This window comes from Prunus avium, chromosome 3 (genome assembly GCF_965620075.1).
Source record: "Prunus avium chromosome 3, drPruAviu1.hap1.1, whole genome shotgun sequence".
NCBI lineage: Eukaryota > Viridiplantae > Streptophyta > Magnoliopsida > Rosales > Rosaceae > Prunus > Prunus avium.
Genome location: NC_142286.1, coordinates 327978 through 348746, shown reverse-complemented (window position 1 = coordinate 348746; position 20769 = coordinate 327978). Strand labels below are relative to the sequence as shown.

General features: G+C 36.8%; 3 protein-coding genes across 4 annotated transcripts; 1 reads left to right on the top strand and 2 right to left on the bottom strand.

Moving 5' to 3' along the window:
• Positions 1–1887: 1887 nt before the first annotated feature.
• On the bottom strand, positions 1888–3574 carry KCO5 (Ca2+ activated outward rectifying K+ channel 5). Of its 2 annotated transcripts, XM_021947780.2 has the most exons (3): positions 3159–3574; positions 2427–3095; positions 1888–2284 (listed from the first exon to the last, which is right to left on the bottom strand). In XM_021947780.2, exons 1-3 carry the CDS (start codon positions 3491–3493, stop codon positions 2137–2139), a joined length of 1152 nt encoding a protein of 383 aa, XP_021803472.1. In that variant the 5' UTR covers positions 3494–3574; the 3' UTR covers positions 1888–2136. The 2 variants fall into 2 exon arrangements, with proteins under 2 accessions (XP_021803472.1, XP_021803471.1); XM_021947779.2 differs by having other exon boundaries at positions 2427–3572.
• A 3952-nt stretch (positions 3575–7526) lies between these two features.
• Positions 7527–14556, top strand: LOC110755712 (ABC transporter B family member 11-like). Its single transcript, XM_021956943.2, has 13 exons — positions 7527–7682; positions 8686–9089; positions 9384–9438; positions 9537–9712; positions 9838–10059; positions 10147–10385; positions 10571–11096; positions 11196–11469; positions 11681–12570; positions 12725–12991; positions 13136–13399; positions 13513–13806; positions 13905–14556. The coding sequence occupies exons 2-13, from the start codon at positions 8757–8759 to the stop codon at positions 14259–14261; spliced, it is 3897 nt and encodes a 1298-aa protein (XP_021812635.1). The 5' UTR covers positions 7527–7682; positions 8686–8756; the 3' UTR covers positions 14262–14556.
• A 3216-nt stretch (positions 14557–17772) lies between these two features.
• LOC110755713 (NEFA-interacting nuclear protein) lies at positions 17773–19888 on the bottom strand. The gene is made up of 7 exons (XM_021956950.2): positions 19707–19888; positions 19535–19609; positions 19385–19442; positions 19168–19223; positions 18811–18873; positions 18266–18334; positions 17773–18140 (listed from the first exon to the last, which is right to left on the bottom strand). Exons 1-7 carry the CDS (start codon positions 19761–19763, stop codon positions 17886–17888), a joined length of 633 nt encoding a protein of 210 aa, XP_021812642.1. The 5' UTR covers positions 19764–19888; the 3' UTR covers positions 17773–17885.
• Between the last annotated feature and the right edge of the window lie 881 nt (positions 19889–20769).

The following is a 20769-nucleotide window of genomic DNA, read 5'->3' as shown; positions in this document are numbered from 1 at the left end:
CAAGTCAACCTAGACTGAAATACAACCTGCCTGCCTAGTCTGAAAATTTATTAAGTAATTTATGAAATTAGTAACATATTTAAATATTCACTAAAGAAATAATAATTAAAACATAATTACTAATTAAAGTAATTCATAAAGGCTAAGATATTACTTAATTACATATATTAAATTAAAGAAGTTGGTAAAAAAAGAAAAGTAAAGAAACTAATTTTATATATTTAAAATAAAAACCAAAACCGAAAAACCTCTCCCGACGTCGGCACAGGCCTATGCTAACAAATATTTGCCAGATTAGACATTTCCCGACGAAATCTTCCTCTACCAACGAACGATCGTCGGGAGAGGTTTTTTTAATTATAAATAAATATAAATATAAACTTAGTATGTTTATGTTAATAAATTTTTATTTTTATTTTTAGTAATTAAAAAATATCTTAGCCTTATTTAATTAGTTTCATTAGTAATTACATTATTATTTCTTTAGTTCATAATTAGTATTAAAAATTTTAATTAACTTCATAAATTATATTACTTAGTAAATAGTAATTAAAATTTTCTATTTTTTATTTAATAGAATATTTAAATACTAATTATTCAATAATTAAATAATAATTAAAACATAACTACTAATTAAAGTAATTAAAAAAGAGAAATTCATATTATGCTATTTAAAGGTTATAGCCGTACGGCTCTACTGTTAAAATATTCTATTTTGGGGTATCGCCAGCCGGCTCTACTTTTAAAATATTCTATTTTTGGGTATCGCCGAGCGGCTATACTGTTAAGTTATTCTATTTTTGTAGTATAGCCGAACGGCTATACCATTAAGACATTCTATTTTTGTGGTATGGCCGCGCGGCTATATATTTAAGATATTCTATTTTTCGAGTATAGCCGCCCGGCTATACGGTAAAGATATTATACAGTATAGCCGCGCGGCAATACTGTTAAGTTACTCTATTTTGGAGTATAGCCGCGCGGCCATAGTCTTAAGACATTCTATTTTTGGAATATAGCCGCGCGGCTATACGGTTAAGACATTCCATCCCCAGTTACAAGATGTAAAAACCTAAGTTGTTTAAACTTCCATATAATTTAGTTTTTCAATTCAACTTCTAAATCCTAAACTCTCATTTGTAAGCGTGATACACATTCAGGAGTGTGAGGTGATCTCCATCGATATGGATAAATCCTGCTTTTGCCTGCAATGCAGCAGCTTTTCGAGCCATGATCTCTCCCAGCTTGGTCCATTCATTTTACGGCTTACACTTTCTATCTCCTCCTCTTTGGAAGCAAAAACAAGTATATCTCCAGGACCCTCCATATGAATCTGCACCGCAGTTTGAATTGCTGCCTCCATGTAATCACTTTCAGGCTCTTGGGAGTAAACAATTTCCACTGGATGGAGGCTGACAGGAATAGTGAAGAACGTTGGTCCCGAATACAAATAAGTATGAACAACACTAACAGCGTCAAGAGTAGCAGCACTCATCACAAACAGACTCAGGTCCCGTCTAATTCTCACCGCTTTCTTCAGAAGCGCAAGCAGAAGATCCGTGGCTAAACTTCTTTCGTGAAACTCATCAACAATTATGACATTGTATCTGCCAAGCAGTTGGATTCAATTCTATGGATGTGGTTTGTCACCACTCCACTCTCCCCGACATTTTCCCTCTGTAATCTTGGCAGCCTCACGACCAAGTTCAGATCAAGTTGAAGTTGAAGATGGTTTTTCTTGTTTTGTTTTTGGTCGGTAAGTTGAAGTTGCTCTTGTTTTATTGTTGCTAAATATTGAAGAAGCAAATAAGGGGAACCCCTGGCCTTGTTTGTTTCTTGAGTCCTTTTTGTTTTAACTTTTAATTACAGTATCAGCAAGGAAAGGGCAAAAAAAAGAAGATGAACTTCTTACTATGGTCAAATTGTCTATACAATTCATCTTTTACAAGGCATGATTACAATTTACATGCAAATTGCAATGCATTAATCTTCAAAGAATATTCTGCCAGGAATATGCAAGACGCAGGCCCAGCTTCCTCTTCAATACTTCCATTCCATGCTTTCACCAGAATGAGAAAATCAGTGATGTTTCTTCCCCTCTGAAAAGAGCAGAAACCAGTTTTAAGTTTGTGCAGTTTACAAGCGATTCTCCAAGAGATCAGGCAGTGTTATCTTCCCGGAGTGGTTCTGATCAAGCTTACTGAACTGATTGCAGATTTGTAATATATCTTTCTCCCCTATCTTTCCCATCTCTTTAAGCTTGTGAATAACATACTCTGATTTACTGAAATAAGCATTGGAGCAAAACAATGTCGGGATGTTATACTAAATCATTGGTTACTTCTAAAAAATTATTGAAGATGATAAATAACAGTTAAAAATGGGACAATGTAAATGACAGATAAGATGGTATTATGGAAAGCCACCTGATGAAACCATGGTTATTGATGTTGGCAGCAAGCAGATCCTGGACAGTGATATCCCGATCCAAAACCCACTTGATAATCCTCCTATGTCTTTTGTCCACTCTGGCCTCTGCCAAATACATGAACGCCCGAGCCACCGCCAGTGTCGAAAACAGAAGCCACACCGCAGCGAAGAGCCTCCCTTGAATAGTCTTGAAGGCCCTGTCCCCGTACCCAACCGTCGTAACCGACATAACTGACAAGTAAATAGAATCAATCCAATTCAAATTCTCCACAAAACAGAGAACCAAAGCTCCCATGCCAATGGACAACACCACCACTCCAAGCGCCAGACCAACCTTGAGCCTGATTCTCATCCTGCCCTTTGCCACATCAACAATATAGTCCCTAGCGGAAAAGCGATGAGAGTGAGCCTGAGCCTGAGCCTGAGCCTGGCCCATTTGAATTCCGGTCAAGATCATATTTTCTTGCAAGTCCAGCACAAAATTGACAACCCCACTTAGCAAGATGTCAATAAAACCAAACCCAAAAAGCACAAACACACAAGCAAAAATCTTTGTGAATGGTGTGGTGGGTGCAATGTCACCGTACCCAATGGTGCACATGGTGACTATACAGAAGTAGAGGGCGTCGACAACCGGGTGGGTTTCTATGCCGGAAAACTTGTCCCTGTTGAAAGAGTAAATTACAACACCGAGAGAAAGATATATGAGGAGCAAGAAGACGGCTTGCCTGATGATGGAGCTGGACTCGGACTGTGGTTTGGGGATTTGGGTCGTCTTTGGCTTGAGGTCTCGCATTACGGCCATGGCCGGGGCTGTCTTGCAACGGTGGAGAGTACCCGGTTTCTTGGTGCGGGCACTCGGGGCTCCGAATTGGGTTGTTGAGGTGGAGGAGGAGGACTGTGGGTCTTGCTGTACATGATGCTGCTGGGGCTCTTGGAAGATGAGCAAAGTTGGGTCGCTGGGAGACGGAGCGATTTTGAATGAGAAATCATGGTCCTCAATTATGGGTTGGAGTTGGTGTTGGGGCCCCGTTTGGGAGCCGAGAAAAGGCTCATTTTCCATCAGAAAAAAAAAGAGGGAATAGATTCTCTTCGGAGGTAGTGTACTGTGTAGATAAGGTTTTGGTTTAAGTTTGCTTAAAGTTTGAGACTCTGTTCACTCAAAAAGAAAAAGAGAAAAAGGTTTGAGACTAAGGGCAAAGGGGGCCACGCCAATTATTCAACGAAAGCGAGATATATGGAGAAAATTTATTTATTTATTGTGCAGTAATACGACTGAGACATGGTATCCTTTATATTTTTACTCATTACTTTAACCAAATGTGTACTCTCACTATCATTCTTAACACTAGATATGTGTTTATTGGTATAACTATAATTAACTTTTTGCTTTGTATTTATGGAACCATAGTTATATCAATATACACGTGTCAAATATTAAGAATGATGATGAGAGTACACCTTATTTAAAGTGGTAAGCTAAAATACTCAATAAGGATGATTTGACAAACTTTCAAAAATGGTATTGGTGCACCCAACTTCCAAGATTGAAAAATAAAGGAGAATTGACTACTTCTATAGCCCAAAAGTGCGAAAAAACTTGAAAAACGAAAAGAGAGTGTAAAAAGGTGGTGGCAATGGAGGCTGACGAGATCACGAAATGAACATGATTGCTTGCTACAATTATGGGATTCACATGATTTAGTCGGACAGATGATAATCTTGAAAACTTGAGCAACTCACCTTAAGAGCAATGTCTTGAAATAAATCATCGCCGAAATATTTTTGATAATTTTGTTTTTTTTAATCTGTGGATATTTTGGCACCAAACCATTAACTTATCCTCGACTTTATTAACGCTTTTCATTTATCGACGTAACTTTGCACTGTTTGCAGTAAGGCTCTGTCCATTCAAACCTTCGGTTCCCTATAATCCCCTTTCAAAGTTGAGCATAGTATAGCTCAACAACACTTCATGACAAATTAAAAGGGAAGTGTCGTAATATATAGCTAATATTTTGTTGATGTATTACATGCATGGTCGATCTTTAGTAATATCTAGGTACAGTAATTTGGTATCGACAATGTATTAGATATCGTAGATTGATAATGTACCAGATACTGTAAATTAGTATCAATAATATGTCAGATATTGTAGATTGGTATAAAAAAAATGCACCAAGTATTGTAGATTGATATCGAGTACTATATAATCATTGTGCAAGAGAAAATGTAGGGTAGGTATCATTTCATTGTTAAACCCATGTGACACTTACCTATTAGCAAATTGATTGTTTAACTTTTTCACCAGGTGACTGAATTTGAGATGTAGTGGATTCGTATTGAACATCAAAGTTTGGCATAGACAAGGGCCTCCAATGCCAAAAGCCTTGTATTGTATGGCAAATTGGCAATTGGCAATTGCTTATTGGACCCTCCCAGTCTCCTAGACAAGGCCTAAGAATTAAGTTCCGATAACAAAGTATTAAAGCTGTTTTTGGACCCAGTATTGTTGACTTATTCACGAAGGCTCTTATCATCAACTAACCTCCATGAATAAATGAGCTTATTAAATATTGGCAACTTAGTCAGCCAAAATTTTGCAGCTTAAAATAGACATGGATGGAGTTGATCTTGATTCTTGATGATAACCAAAACCAACGATGATTGGCAATAGTTGGAGTTTACCAAACAAAGAGAAAAAGAAAAAAGCAAACGGACATGATTGGAGTTTACCTCTAGCTCTTCTCTACTTGTAGTTGTAGCCATTTATTTCTTTGGAAAATTCCTAGACACCAACCCTTTTTTTTCTCTTTTTCTTTTTGTGTCTGAAACTGAAAGGCTTAAAAGCAAAGCACTCATATTGAACAGTCAAGAAAGAGGCAAAGTCAACATAAAATAAAGAATGACAACCAACAAACTAAAAGACAAAAATCCAGAAGAAAGCAAAGTATTAATTAGTACTAAACCTTTTTGATGAAAATTAGTACTAAACCTTGATTGAGTACTAACTAATTTTTTTTGGGATAAAAACGATATTATATTTTAATCCAATCTAGACTATGGAAGGGGAATTCAAACTCAAGTGTAGAATAATGAATACATTCGCTCTAACCAACTTACCAACTTGGTTAAGCACATATTTGCTTGAGTATTAACTAATTAAGCACATGTTTGCTAAACTGAATTTGTCCATCCATCTGTCTATTTGAAAAGCTTAATTTAGACTATGGAGAGGGGGATTTGAACTCGGATGTAGAATAATAAACTCGTGTGTAGAATAAATTGAATGTGTTGATTTATTTGTCTGTTTGAAAAGCTTGTGTTATCTTAATTCTATGAATTGGAACTATTTTTCCTTTTCTTTTTTTTATTATAATCAGAATATTCATGAAGTGGAGGTTGGAAACGGTCCATTTATACGTACTCCTTATGATCTGACTTTTATTTTTTGTTTTTCTTATAGTAAATGAAAAAAAATAAACAAAAAATCATGAGACACCACCAATTATACGTAAAAATAATGCTGAGGGAGAAGAACATTAAAATATATAGCTGAAGATTAGTCGTGCGATCACATAGCTGAACTGAATATATAAGCTGAAAACGAGAGAATAAATCCCAAAGCAGATTCCCTTGTAACTCTAGAAGCTAATAATTGTGTGTGTATGGTGTGCATATATCCTAAATTTTTAGTTTCTCCAAGATTGTAAGCAAAAGAGAAAATCACCTAACCTAACTTATTGGGGCCAAGTCCGACTAGACTCCTACCAACAAAATATTATACAAAGTCAAAGTTGGCTTTTACTTGGTTATCAAATATTCTAATTTATATATTCAAGTGTGAAAGAAAGTGTTGTTTTCTTATTATATTCACACTTGCCTCTCACTGTTTTTAAAAAAAATATATATTATGTATGCAAAATCCATGCATAGCCAGTAGTATATATCCGAGAGGATCTTTTATTCAGGAATGCATAGGGCTCATTCAACATTTTTAAGTCTTCATTCTTGGATCAATATTGAAATAAATTAAATAAATCATAAATTATTAAGACATCTAATTGTGATATAATAAATTGACGAATGGTGCTTTCTAAGAATCACTAATATGATTACCCCATTTAAATAAGATTTCGGTGTTTTATGGATGATCTATGAATCAAAACTTTACAAATAGAGGGTTCGGATCAATAAAGCTCCTTATGTACAAAACGTCCTAACTTCCTTGAAGAGATGACGCATTAAAAACCCTCAATTTCATTCAATTTTCTTCAACTAAATTTGAGGCTCTAGAGGACCATAATACGCCTTAAATAATTAATCATGAAATTTTCTCGATGGATATTGGCTTTAACAAAAGATATCACATCCTGCACAGAGAATATATATACATTTTATGTTGGAAGTTTTGACATCCTACGCGCATTTATGTTGAAGAGCCTTACTTAAAATGACATCGACATGACTCCAATTGAAAAACCATTGCATCGTGTCAATTTGATTGCCGCAAATAAGGGGTCTAGTGCACGCATAGGTTAATAACTTGAGTCCCACCTAAAATTGTAATTATATTGAAGACGTGGTTTAGGTCAGTTGTTAGGTTTTTATTATTATCATTTTGCTAAAGAAAAAATTGGCCTTTTAAGGTCTCTCCCCTGTAGATTAAGTCGCCCCTCATTGGATATCCCCTTCTAGTAGGACTTAAAGAAAACAGTTTTATTGGTGTTTGGTATTAAGTGGTGGTGGTGGTTGGATTCTTAAGAGTGTCGATATTATATTCCATACAAGTTACTTCATTTATCAAAACAAACAACAAAAAATAAAAATTTTATACCTCAGACTGGACCCCAACAAGAAAGAGGGTGAGAGGGAAAAAAATACTCAAAAAATAAATAAAGAATGCTTCTTCTTAGGAGATAGGTAAAAAAAATGAGTTTCGTGGAAAGCTGAGCTTCGATGTATAACACCACTAGCAAACAACGAGTACGATTTTGCTTTGACAAAGTTAAATAAAGATGGGCGTTTTGACAAAATGTACAGCTTTTGGGTTCACTTGACGTCTACCATATGAATAGTTGGAAGGCTGTCATGAATAATTATAAAAATGCTTGCGCTTTAAGCAATGACAGAGCGCATAAATGTGCTTGAAACAGCTCAAACCCACAGTGCATTCATTGAGGTGCAATTAGTCAAAAGCACCCTGAAAGTCCCAGAAGCTGTTTCCGTGGCTTCAAGCCTTCAACTTCAAGGTATCCCTTTTGGGGTTTTGGCTTTTGGTAAAGCAACTGTCTAAAATATCTCATTTTTCTTGCTCTGTTTTCTGTTTTTGGCATATGGGTTGTAGTGGTACTTTCTATTACTGCTATAAATGTATTGGTTCTATTGGGTTTCACGATGGTACTTTGCCACTGTGTTGTTAATGATGGCCTCGATGGTTTGGATTCGCAGAGAGTCTCTGATTTTATGGATGCACGGAGTTGCAGAGATTTGATTCTGTCAGTAACGGAACAGAGTTTCAGCCTTTTTTTGTTCTTTTTGGACCCATCATAGTCCATAAACATCTTCTACCAACTTTTTAGTTTTGTTTTTGCCTCTTGAAGGAAAACAAGAAAATACCCTTTTTTCTAGTCTTCTGGGATCGTTTTGTTTGCTTGTTTGTTTGTGGTTGAAGTTTTCTTTTTTCTTTTTTTTCCTAACGAAATTTGCTGTCGGAAGCGGATTTTTCCTTGTTAAAGTAATGGATTTTGTACTTTGTGGAATTAAATAGCTGCTAGATTCTCTGATTCTTAATTGAGGACCTTCACCAATTCACTTTGTGGGATCTAAACATTCTGGCCTCCGGTGATCTACTGTTACAGTCTGCTTTTGTCCGACTTTCAACAAAACTAACATAGATTTGTAACTTCTTAATCTTCTTAATTCTACGCACTCTCTGTTGTTGAGTGCTTTGGAGAAAAGACACATGTGTAATGTTGAATCTTTGGAAGATTAGTTTTTATGTCTTCTGTTGTCTAGTGAGTAGTTCAATCAATCCATTTCAGGAAGGAGATGCCGTGTCAATCCTCTTTATTTTTTTAATTTCAGGCCTGCTTGTAGATGTGGAATTAGTCATGTCCTGAATGAACTCCCTTTTAAATTATCATTTTGTTTGTCTCAGATCCTTAGCTGGTTCTTTTACACCGCCAGCTCAACTTTGCCGGCTTGGCTTTTAAGCTTCTGATTTTTTCCACTAACAGACTTGTTCTTATGCAGGTGCAGATTGAGGTATAAGTACTCAAGCGTAGAGCATCTGAATACTCAGACAAATTCTTGTGGTTTGTATTATGGCCGGGGAAAATGGTGTCAATGGTGGTACATCTCAAGAGCATGAGGAGACCACATTAAAAAACCAAGTAGAAGAAGAGAAAAGCTCTGGCACGAATGGGGACCATCAAGGCTCAGACAAGAGCAATGGAGATGAGAAAAATGAAAAAATTCCATTTTTCAAGCTATTCTCATTTGCAGATAAGACTGATTATATCTTGATGCTCTTCGGCACAATTGGTGCCATTGGGAATGGTTCATGTATGCCCCTTATGACGATATTGTTTGGGGAGATGATTAATTCTTTTGGAAATAATCAAAACAATACAGACATAGTTAGTGTTGTTTCCAAGGTAAAGTTATGCTGCACAAGTTTAGATTTAATATTCATCACCGGAAAAAAAAATTAGTTGAACTTTTTCAGTTACACTATGAACTCCTTTTCTGAGGTGAAATATGTAAGTTCCAGAAAATCCCATTGATTTCTGGAGCTCATGTGTGTGTTTTTTTTTCCTTCTATTTTTTGTACTCAATTTTTTTTTTGGGTATTCATTTCATAATTATAACATACTCTCTTCCTCTATTGATTTTCTAAGTTGTTAATGTGAACATGTTGATAATCACGTACTTATCTTGGGAAATTCTAGGTCTCTCTAAAATTTGTCTATTTGGCAATCGGAGCAGCTGTGGCAGCAACTCTTCGTAAGTACATCATAATCACATAATTTTTTAATGCATAGAGAAATTCTTCTATATATCAGGTATGTGAACTGATAAACCTTGTATTTCTTGTTCATCAGAGGTCGCTTGCTGGATGGTAACAGGGGAAAGGCAAGCTGCAAGGATAAGGGGTTTGTATTTGAAAACAATATTGAGACAAGATGTTGGTTTCTTTGATATGGAAACAAACACTGGAGAGGTCGTTGGGAGAATGTCTGGCGACACTGTTCTCATACAAGATGCCATGGGTGAGAAGGTACTATGCTGGCCACACAATTACCAAAAAAAAAAAAAAAAAAATCACACCAGGAAGAATAGAAACCTTGAAATTTGTTCTTATAATGCAACCGTGGGGTTATATACGTGTGCTTGTTTGTGCAGGTTGGAAAATTTGTACAGCTGCTTTCAACATTCGTCGGAGGGTTTATAATAGCATTCATCAAAGGGTGGCTTCTTACCCTTGTCATGTTGTCCTCTATTCCTCTGCTTGTGGCATCTGGTGCAGCTATGTCCATCATTATAACCAAGATGGCAACCCGTGGACAAAGTGCTTATGCAAAAGCATCAAATGTAGTTGAACAGACGATAGGCTCCATTAGAACCGTATGTCACATTTGCCTTAGAACTAATGGAACAATTGCTGTTTATTTGACCAAGAGTATGATGTTTGTCATTTTTTTTCCTATATAGGTTGCATCCTTTACCGGAGAGAAGCAAGCTATAACAAGTTACAACAAATATCTTGGAGATGCTTACAAATCAGGTGTTCATGAAGGTATAGCTGCCGGCGTAGGTCTTGGCATGGTTATGCTAGTTGTGTTCAGTTCTTATGCCTTGGCTGTATGGTTTGGTTCAAGAATGATAAGGGACAAAGGATATTCCGGGGGTGATGTGTTGAATGTGATTATTGCTGTTTTGACTGGATCCATGTAAGCTCCATTCTTAATTTTTTCTTTTTTCTATTATAGTACCTATGCGATCAAATCTTCTTTCCTATATGCTTGAATTTAGATACCCACACACATATGCAAGTGCATATATAAAAGTGAACTTTTGGTTTCTTTTTTTCTCTTAGAAAAGCTTATATCTTGCTTTTGGAATTTGGATGAGTCAGGTCTCTGGGGCAGGCATCACCGTGCTTGAGTGCATTTGCTGCTGGTCAAGCTGCAGCATTTAAGATGTTTGAGACTATCAGTAGGAAGCCAGAGATTGATGCTTATGACGAAAAAGGAAGGACATTGGATGACATTCGTGGAGATATAGAGTTGAGAGAGGTTTATTTCAGTTATCCAGCCAGACCAGAAGAACAAATATTCGACGGGTTCTCCCTTTATATCCCTAGTGGCACCACCGCAGCTTTGGTTGGACAAAGTGGAAGTGGGAAGTCAACAGTCATCAGTCTGATAGAGAGATTTTATGATCCACGAGCTGGTGAAGTTTTGATAGATGGTATAAACCTAAAAGAATTTCAGCTCAAATGGATTCGGAATAAAATTGGTCTTGTCAGCCAGGAACCTGTACTGTTTGCATCAAGCATTAAGGAAAATATTGCCTACGGAAAGGATGGTGCTACCCTTGAAGAGATAAAAGCAGCAGCTGAACGTGCAAATGCTGCTAAATTTATTGATAAACTGCCTCAGGTTCTAATTAAGTTGTAGCTCATTTTTATTGAACTTTGTAATTGTATGCATGATCATAAGAATATGAGTTCACTTTGGACTTTCATATTTCGTTTTCAGGGGGTTGACACCATGGTCGGTGAGCATGGGACTCAGCTGTCTGGTGGGCAGAAGCAGAGAATTGCTATAGCAAGAGCAATTTTGAAAGATCCACGAATATTACTTCTGGATGAAGCTACAAGTGCACTTGATGCAGAATCTGAGAGGGTAGTTCAAGAAGCATTGGATAGGATTATGGTGAACCGAACAACTGTTATTGTTGCTCATCGTTTGAGCACAGTGAGGAATGCAGATACGATTGCTGTCATTCATAAAGGAAAGATGGTTGAAAAAGGTACACATAGCACATTATTTTTATTCTTGTGCATGGAGCTATAGAAAGCATATATTTCCCATTCCCACCCATTGGTTGGAGATGTTGCAGCCAAATTATTCTGTTCTGTTCACCCTATCTCATAATTTCTGCACAATCAACTCTGATTATTTCATGACATGTATGGGTAGACATATCATATCAACTAACAATATGTTTGTCAATTTATCAGGCTCGCACTCAGAGTTGCTCAAGGATCCTGAAGGAGCATACGCTCAACTTATACGCTTGCAAGAAAACAATCGATCAGAACAACCAGCAGAAGCTCAAAACAAATCTGAAATGACTACGGAATATTTTAGACAGTCGAGTCAAAGGATGTCATTAGTAAGATCCATAAGTCGGAACTCTTCTGTAGGAAATAGCAGCCGCCACTCATTTTCAGTCTCATTTGGTTTACCCACAGGACTTGGTAGCATGGGTAGTGTAAGGGACAATACAATGGCAGACGCAGAAGCCCCTGCCAAGGAATTAGAGCAACCTCCAAAGATCTCACTTCGCCGCCTTGCTGCCCTCAACAAGCCCGAGATTCCAGTGCTTCTTATTGGGACTGTAGCTGCAATGGGCAATGGTGTCATACTTCCAATTTTTGGTGTGCTTATTTCCAGGGTAATAAAGACTTTCTATGAACCACCTCATGAACAAAAGAAAGATTCAGAGTTTTGGGCATTAATGTTTATTACCCTTGGTTTGGCATCATTACTAGCGATCCCAGGACGAGGATATTTCTTTTCTGTTGCTGGTAGTAAGTTAATTGAACGTATCAGGTTGATGTGTTTTAAGAAAGTGGTTAACATGGAGGTTGGGTGGTTTGATGAGCCTGAGAACTCAAGTGGTGCCATTGGTGCAAGGCTCTCAGCAGATGCGGCAACAGTGCGAGCTCTAGTTGGAGATGCACTAGCTCAAATAGTTAATAGCATTGCGACCGCAATTGCAGGTTTGGTCATTGCTTTTGTTGCATGTTGGCAGCTGGCATTTATTATCCTCGCATTGATTCCTCTTATTGGAGTTAATGGATATGTTCAAGCAAAATTCATGAGAGGATTCAGCGCAGATGCAAAGGTATGATCTAAAAGTCCCCGAAAGTAAAAGCTGTAATTTACGTACAGTCAGAGATTATCTATATTTCTGAATTACAAGGACATTTCATAACTTGTGAATTCAAATTCCTTCTTTCTTATATGTTTCATCAAGATGTATAATTAAATGGTTGCAGATGATGTATGAGGAAGCAAGCCAAGTTGCTAATGACGCAGTTGGGAGCATAAGAACAGTTGCTTCTTTCTGTGCTGAAGAAAAGGTAATGGAGCTATACAGAAGGAAATGTGAAGGTCCTACGGCGGCAGGAAAAAGACAAGGCTTGATCAGTGGATTAGGATTTGGGATATCTTTCTTCTTTCTGTTCTGTGTCTATGCAACCAGTTTCTATGCTGGAGCTAAACTTGTTGAGGCTGGAAAAACGACATTTGCTGACGTTTTCCAAGTAATTATTCCCTCCATATCTATCAATGCCAATCCTAAAGTTTTGGAAACATGCAGAATTTGCATTTGATCTGATTCATTGCCTACCAATATTTTCACACCAAAGTTTATGTAGTTGAATATCATATGTGCGTTTGGCTTGCAGGTTTTCTTTGCTTTGACCATGGCAGCTACGGGAATTTCTCAATCAAGCTCCTTTGCCCCAGATACTAACAAAGCCAGGATTGCTGCTGGTTCCATATTTGCAATAATAGACCGCAAGTCAAAGATAGACCCAAGTGACGAGTCAGGTGTGAAATTGGATAATGTAAAGGGAGAGATTGAGCTTCGCCATGTAAGCTTTACATATCCATCTAGGCCAGAGACACAGATTTTCCGAGACCTCAGTTTAACTATTCATTGTGGCAAGGTAAAATTTCATCATTGAATTGGGTTTCAATTCATTTTTTATTTTAATTTGATGACACGATGATAAAGTTTAAGTCTTAATGTTGTGGCTGTGTTTGTGAATCTCCTTTGCAGACAGTTGCCCTGGTTGGAGAAAGTGGGAGTGGAAAATCCACAGTGGTAGCATTGTTGCAAAGATTTTATGATCCGGATTCAGGTCATATCACACTTGATGGAACTGAACTTGGGAAATTTCAATTGAAATGGTTGAGGCAGCAGATGGGGCTTGTGAGCCAAGAACCTGTTTTATTTAATGACACCATCCGTGCCAACATCGCATATGGAAAAGATGGGGAAGCAACTGAGGCAGAAATTATAGCTGCATCAGAATTGGCCAATGCCCACAAGTTCATTAGTAGCTTACACCAGGTTAGAACATTGTACAACTAAACTGAGCTGACCTTGTGTTGTTATAAACTTATAATGTGATCTTATTGCTGCAACATTAATCCTAATGCATTATGCAGGGCTATGACACCATAGTAGGAGAACGTGGAGTGCAATTGTCTGGGGGGCAGAAGCAACGTGTAGCCATCGCACGTGCTATCATCAAGAGCCCTAAGGTGTTACTGTTGGATGAAGCTACAAGTGCACTTGATGCTGAATCTGAGAGAGTGGTTCAAGATGCATTAGACAAAGTGATGGTAGACCGGACCACGGTGGTGGTCGCCCATCGACTATCCACAATCAAGAATGCTGATGTGATTGCAGTGGTTAAAAATGGAGTTATCGTAGAGAAAGGCAAGCATGATACTTTGATTAAAATCACAGAGGGATTTTATGCATCCTTAGTTGCTCTTCACGTTAGCGCATCAACTACATGAGCCCCTTGCATACTTGTCTTTTCCTCTGTAATGCTTTCGTCAAAAACTGCCACCTTTTCTCACCAAAGACTAGAGAGAAAATGACGTTGGCAAACACTCCCCCACCACTCTTTTCCAATTAGGCAAATAGTTATATTTCTTCTTTCTGGCTTTTGTGTATTAATTTTTGGTGGTGCAATCAATGTATTTAATATATTTTCTAGTAGGAAGACTAAAACTGCTATTTGATGTGGCATAGCAAATAGTTTTTTATTTTATTTTAATTTTATTAATGGTATACGTGTTTGAAAATAAATGAATTCCTCACATTTTCTAAGATTTCAATTCGAAGTTTGTTTTTTCATTCTCAAATCCTTTCAAAATAGTTTGAGAGCAATTGCAAGTGAATTTTACTCTAATTCGGTATCACTTCATGTAGTTGTCATCTCTTCTTGAAGTCACTTAAAAAAAATAAAAACAGCTGTTCAGTTAAAAAAGAAAAGAAAAAAGTCAATTGATATTTCAAATCGTCACACAAAGTAAACATGAAATGATTGAGAAAAATTGCTCCAATTAAGTAGTTAAAATAATATTACGATATAATAAAAGGTTTTTATCATCCATACATTTTTCGACAAAACTTGTTTTAATTCTAAAACTCACGTCATAGGTGGATAGGTTGTATTTTCACAAATGAATTGCAACTTATCCACTCGTTTTTGCTTCAAGTCAGGATGAGTAATCAACTAACACGGAAGTAACAAATTATTGAGTTTGCAACTTTTGGATGATATTTATGGATTCTCAACTCTCTCTTGGTTTGGTGGCTGGCTCTCTGTGTCTGCGTGCGTATTATTATTATTGGTTTCAAGCTTCAATTCAATGTGTGGATGGATCATGGATTGTCAACAAGGGCATGATTCGTGCCGGCCGATACCAAAATGAAACGTCACGCATGACGACCCCAAACAAAACCCATAATATGAAATTCGAATCTGTGTCATTGTCGTGAATAAACACCGGGATTACTGGTGAGATGAGATGTTTAACAATATTAATTAATTTACTTTTTGCATTCCAAGCAAGCTATCCGTTTGCTTCGCTGTCCCACCGCAATTGAAAAGTCTGCTTCCCATTTCTTCCTTCCACGGTCCACCTTATATAATATATTATATACATGATAAATAATAAATAAATAAATGATGTAGAGTTTTGCACAATATTAGTATATGTCATAATCTACTTCGACTTGTACACTGTCTACGGGACAAGAGACACTTTCTCAAATGTCCATTATTTTATAGGGCTAACATCAAAAGACTCCTTGATGGTTTGGGGTCATTCTCAATATGGGCCCCCAACTTTCAATTTCATCAATTTACATCCCATGATTTTCAAATTTGACCACAAACTTTGCCAGTATATTTAGACACACAAGAAAAAATTCATGTTGAGACCAACCCTCCATCAAATCTCCCATATCCTTTTCCTACAGATCCTAAATTCAGGAGGAGCACCCACCATGTTTAAAAGTTTACCAGACTCAGATAAGCAAGAGGACCAGCAACATCAGCAACGCAAGTAACGAAAGGTTCCATAACCATAACAGAAACTCAAAGGTTCTAGAAGAGGTCCCTTCCAACACCAATCCATCATCATCAATATGAGAGCATAGATTTTCAAAGGAATTATACCCAAATGCATAACAGAACCAATCCCACCATGAAGAGATTCGTGCACAAGAAGCTCCACAATATTTGCCTTGGTTGGAAAATTAGGAAACATATTTACTTCAGATGGCAATGGAGCTTGTTCAGTTGTTCAAACTGGCTTGTACTTGCCTAAAAGGCTTACGAGACCTCAAGAACCCAAAACTACGTGGAAAATTATCAAGTGTCTATGATTTCCTAGCAGCTAGACACATGCCTATAAACACGTGTATCAAGTGAAAGAGATCTCTCTTGGTGGATCCACAGAGAAACATCCACAAGCTCTGGTTTTTTAATGGCCCTGTCCACAGGAACAGACTGCAGCTAAGGGAACACAAGTATCATCCTCTTGTACATTAATATCTTCACCACACTATCTTAACATCGTCTGTTAAGAATTAGAATTGCCAGAAAGTCTTGGGACTAACAGAAAATGTTCTCGAATTATTTATCAGAGTCTTCCCTCAAACAAATTACTAGAATGTCCTAAGAGGCACAACAACACACTCTAGCAAAATATTAATGCTCCCTATCTAAGAAAGCTTGGTTGACCATAACAACACGACCTATGACCTCAACCAACTTAGCAAGAAAACTTCTCCCACAAATGCAAAGGGAAGGAAATCTGACCCAACCAGCTCATTTATCCAACCTAGAATTACTAGGATTAAAACATGAGCACCCCCTTTGAAGAGAGATGATAAGCCCTTATTGTTCCAAGGCCCATCTTCCGACACATAATCCAAATCATCCTCATCCGAGTCCACTCAATGGAACTGAGCAGGTGACAACAATGAGTTGAATACAAAAGAAATTTGAAAAAAAAAATGAAAAACAGATAGGAATGCATGAAAAGAAAAAGGCATGAGTAACCCAATTGTGACCTCCAACCCTCATAAATAGCGAACAATCTATCTAGGATGACTCCATACATGTTTAAAGAAAAATAATAATAATAATTTGAATACTTCCCGAAGAAATGGAAGCATCAAAACAATTTCCTTCAATTTATAATTTCTTAAATTTGCTTATATAAAGTCACAAAAAATCATTACAAGAACTCACATGATAAAAGTTGTCCTCATTTTTTGTTTTTGGAGAAATCTAACAAGACAAAAATAAATCAAATAAAGAATAGCAAAAAAGAAATGAACTGCTCTTCTAGCAATTTTAGCAGCATAATTAATAATAATGCTACATATTCTTCTGTCATGCCTTTTTTCCATGGATAAATAGCTAACTAATTCAATCTTTCTTGTGATATAGCAGTAGTGGTAAGACTTATCAATTTCAACTTTGAAAAACTTCCTTATGCAACAACTGTAAAAAGTATGACCATAATGTTATGTAAGCAATCCATGCAGTTAAAGTCGAAAGACATGAGTAGTCAATGATTCACGCTGTAGAATTTCGACTTGGATTGAGGGCTTCTATTTGAGGTTTAAGTAAACATCAAATTCTTTTCCTTAAGTTCCTTCAGCTAGCCTTTTTTTTCTTTTCGCCTAAGGTAATATAAGGTTAAACATAAATGGGAGTCCTCACCAAGATAAAATATTTTGGGTCCACGGCAACTGCCTCACTGGACTCCCCTAAGGGCTGGCCCTGCTTCCATACCAGAAAATAATTCACTTATAATGCATTAAACTAGATATCCTTGAGTATTTATATATTTTTGACTGAGGCATGCCATATACGATGAAATAAGAGCTTGTGTTTGAAGCCTTTTAAAGACCATGTCACAAATCATATCCTACTCTAAGTTTTTATATGTTCTTTTTCTTCTCTGTCGCAATACATATTTTATAAATGTAAGGTGGAATAGATAATCCTAAATCCCGCTTTTCTTACTGTGTATATTGAAAATCAAAAGGCAAGGAAAGAATAAAGTAGTTCAATCAATATCAATCGCTCCTTAAAGATAAAGAGAACAAAACTGCTAGTCATCTTCACTCTCGTCACTATAGGAAACAAGGCCTGTCTTCGCAACAACACTGGACTTATCAGTATCACTATTAGGTGTCTTCATTACCTCTAAACTTTTGTCTGTATCTACATGTAGGGTTGTCACTGTGTTCGTGGGTTCTTCAACACCTCCCTGATCAATTTTAGCTTTCTTTGCTTGTGGCTTCACCTTAATAATCATACCTAATGGACGAGGAGGTGGATTCCTCTTCCCAGCTGATTTCTGTTCCTGCAAGCAGAAGGTTTTATTCAGAAATGTAAACTAACACTTCCAACCATCACAATCACCACAAAACAGTGGGTGATGGTATCTCTCCTCGCTCACTCTCATATTCCTCATATTGAGATACCAACCTGTATTATAGGAACAGAAGGTGTTTCCTGAAGCTCTTGTACAATGCTAGACTTTGCTACCACAGCTGCCTGATAAGAAGAACTGGTGTAAACAAATTCTGACGCCCAAGAAGAATTTTATCTTGAAAAACTAACTGTATGGCTATGGCCCCAATATAGTATGAGAATAATCATGCATACTTGAATTTCAACAGATGAAAGCTCTTAAATCCCTGAAGCATACGCATATATGCATAAACATGCATACATAGAGGTAAGTACTAGTATATGCTAGCCAGATGGACTGCTAACTATATTCTATAAAGTTTTGCTTCTCACGAGCTTTAAAGAAAACTTTCTCATGTGAACCATTTTACCAAATTAAATAGAGAGCTTAAAGATAATCCAAAAAGCTTTGAAACTGCCAAATTCTAGCATACTGTCTAAGAATAATAAATAAAGCAAAACCTTAAACATTTCTTTTTTCTGAAAAGAAGTAAACCTCAAACAAAACACCTTGGAAAGTAAAAGTAGTCAAACTATTCCAAGATGGTTGGAAAACAAACCTGGAAACTCAGAAGTTGTTGGGCTTCCTCATCTGCAATCTTTCGCTCATATTCCTTCCTTGACTGAAAAACAATGTAAAGAAAATAACACGTGTGATAATATGCAGTATCTCAGCTGTGCACCCAACTTGACTGTCTAACTGCTTCACCCAACAGTAGTTATCAATGTTTTGAAATTAAAGAAGAGAAAGTAAGACTCCAGTGAACATATCCTACTTAACTACCTCTACAAACTACAAATTCCTATTAGGAAGTGAAAATCCATAGATACTTTATATGCAACAAGTAAATGTTTCAAATGAACTGCAAATAACACTGATGACATGGATGACTAAGAAACATAGAGTGTTGTCTCACATTCTCTAAAGTATCAAGGAACTCGGTCTCGTCATCATCCAAGGCTTTGGGTGGTCCTGCAAAGAGCTAAAAAAGTGAGTGAGCTCTGAGCACAGAGCAATAACAAAATCCTTTGCCTGTTTTTCATCAGACAAAATGCGATGGAGGCCAAAGAAAAGGTCATCTCATTTTCATACAAGTATTGAAAGAAATGTAAGTTTGAACTTTGAGCACTCACTGTGCTTGAAACGTTCATTGAACTCTGCATCCTTCTTGTCTTTATTTTCTTTTAAAATCTGCATAGAATAGAAACAAGTTTTTTTTCATGGACCAAACAGATGAGAGGGATTTTAATTAAATTCAGAGAAGGAAAAAAGTAGAGGAGAACCTCGAAAAGAGGTCTGTCTCTCTGGGCAGTGCCATCCTCAACCCGTTCACCCCTTGTTCTCTTGGCTTCATCCAACTGTCAAAAATCAGGGAAATGCACGCATTATCATCATTGATCAATAGGATTTTTAGAGTTTTTAGGGTTTTCAGAGAGATAACAGTAGTTCCAGTACCTGTTCCTCAGAAACAAAGCTCATAAGCCGGGGCGGGCGTGTGAAATCGTCATCCATTTCTCAGAATCCTAAAAAGTCACAATTCTTTTGCCTTTGGCTATGAGATTTTGGGGTCTTTTGCTTCCACAACCATGAGCTTTTTCTGTTCTGTCTATTTCTATCGCTACACCTACACGCCTATAATTAACGAACAAACATTTAACAAATTTTTAAATATTGTACATTTCTTTATTCAGACATTCACCGACATCAGGCCCATTCCATCAATAATCTCCCTATTTGGATAGCTCAAACTAGCCCATTAAATTCCCCGACTTTGCTTGGGCTTTCGACTTTCCCCAAGGCTAGCCACTTTTTCATTTTTTCAGGAATTTTATTTGAACCCAATTTGGTCTCTGGACACCCAAATTTTTGTTACAAATTAATGAAAACTTTATCCTAGTTTTTTTTCTTCCCAAAGTTAGGAAGGGGGAGAGTTGGGATTCAAACCTAAAATTACTGATCTGTAAGTTAATGTCATTTTTCACTGAGTTAGATCCCGAAAACTTTACCCCTTGGTTAAGTTCAACTTAAGCTTGAATTTGAAACTGCGCACTGAACCAATGAGATGTTATGATTCCCGTTGATTTACTTAGGCATCAAATTAGCCGCACAACAAAATTAAAACCACTTCATTTAGTGATTGATTTACTTTGGTTTGGTTGATTTCCATTTCTAAGCATGTAAGTAAAAATTCCATGTTCTCTTAGGATATATCAAAGAAAACTTTATACCGACCAATAGTTTAGAGAACTTAATACCAAAAATGTGGAGAAATTTTGTGAGAGGCTGAATACGTATAGGTTAGGGACTTTGCTTTTTAGTTGATATTATAGTCTAGGATGAAACACAACAATAAATGGTAATGACCAATTAAAAAATGTCATCATAAGAAATTAGAAAATTTATACAGGAATGAGTCCGTTTATGCAGTTTTGAAATAGGCCAACTTGAACATCAAACTCTTCATAAATTGTGATTTTGCTCCATTCGTTAATTTTTTATTATTATATGAAAACCAAAC

Excerpts from the sequence above, each read along its gene's own strand:
- KCO5 (XM_021947779.2), bottom strand. The coding sequence starts at position 3,493 with ATGGAAAATGAGCCTTTTCTCGGCTCCCAAACGGGGCCCCAACACCAA. Across the intron at positions 2,285-2,426 it reads AATAACCATGGTTTCATCAG|TAAATCAGAGTATGTTATTC; the intron begins GTGGCTTTCCAT and ends TGCTTATTTCAG.
- LOC110755712 (XM_021956943.2), top strand. The coding sequence starts at position 8,757 with ATGGCCGGGGAAAATGGTGTCAATGGTGGTACATCTCAAGAGCATGAG. Across the intron at positions 11,097-11,195 it reads TTATTGATAAACTGCCTCAG|GGGGTTGACACCATGGTCGG; the intron begins GTTCTAATTAAG and ends TTTCGTTTTCAG. Across the intron at positions 11,470-11,680 it reads AGGAAAGATGGTTGAAAAAG|GCTCGCACTCAGAGTTGCTC; the intron begins GTACACATAGCA and ends TCAATTTATCAG.
- LOC110755713 (XM_021956950.2), bottom strand. The coding sequence starts at position 19,763 with ATGGATGACGATTTCACACGCCCGCCCCGGCTTATGAGCTTTGTTTCT. Across the intron at positions 19,610-19,706 it reads GCTTTGTTTCTGAGGAACAG|TTGGATGAAGCCAAGAGAAC; the intron begins GTACTGGAACTA and ends GATTTTTGACAG. Across the intron at positions 19,443-19,534 it reads GAGACAGACCTCTTTTCGAG|ATTTTAAAAGAAAATAAAGA; the intron begins GTTCTCCTCTAC and ends TATTCTATGCAG.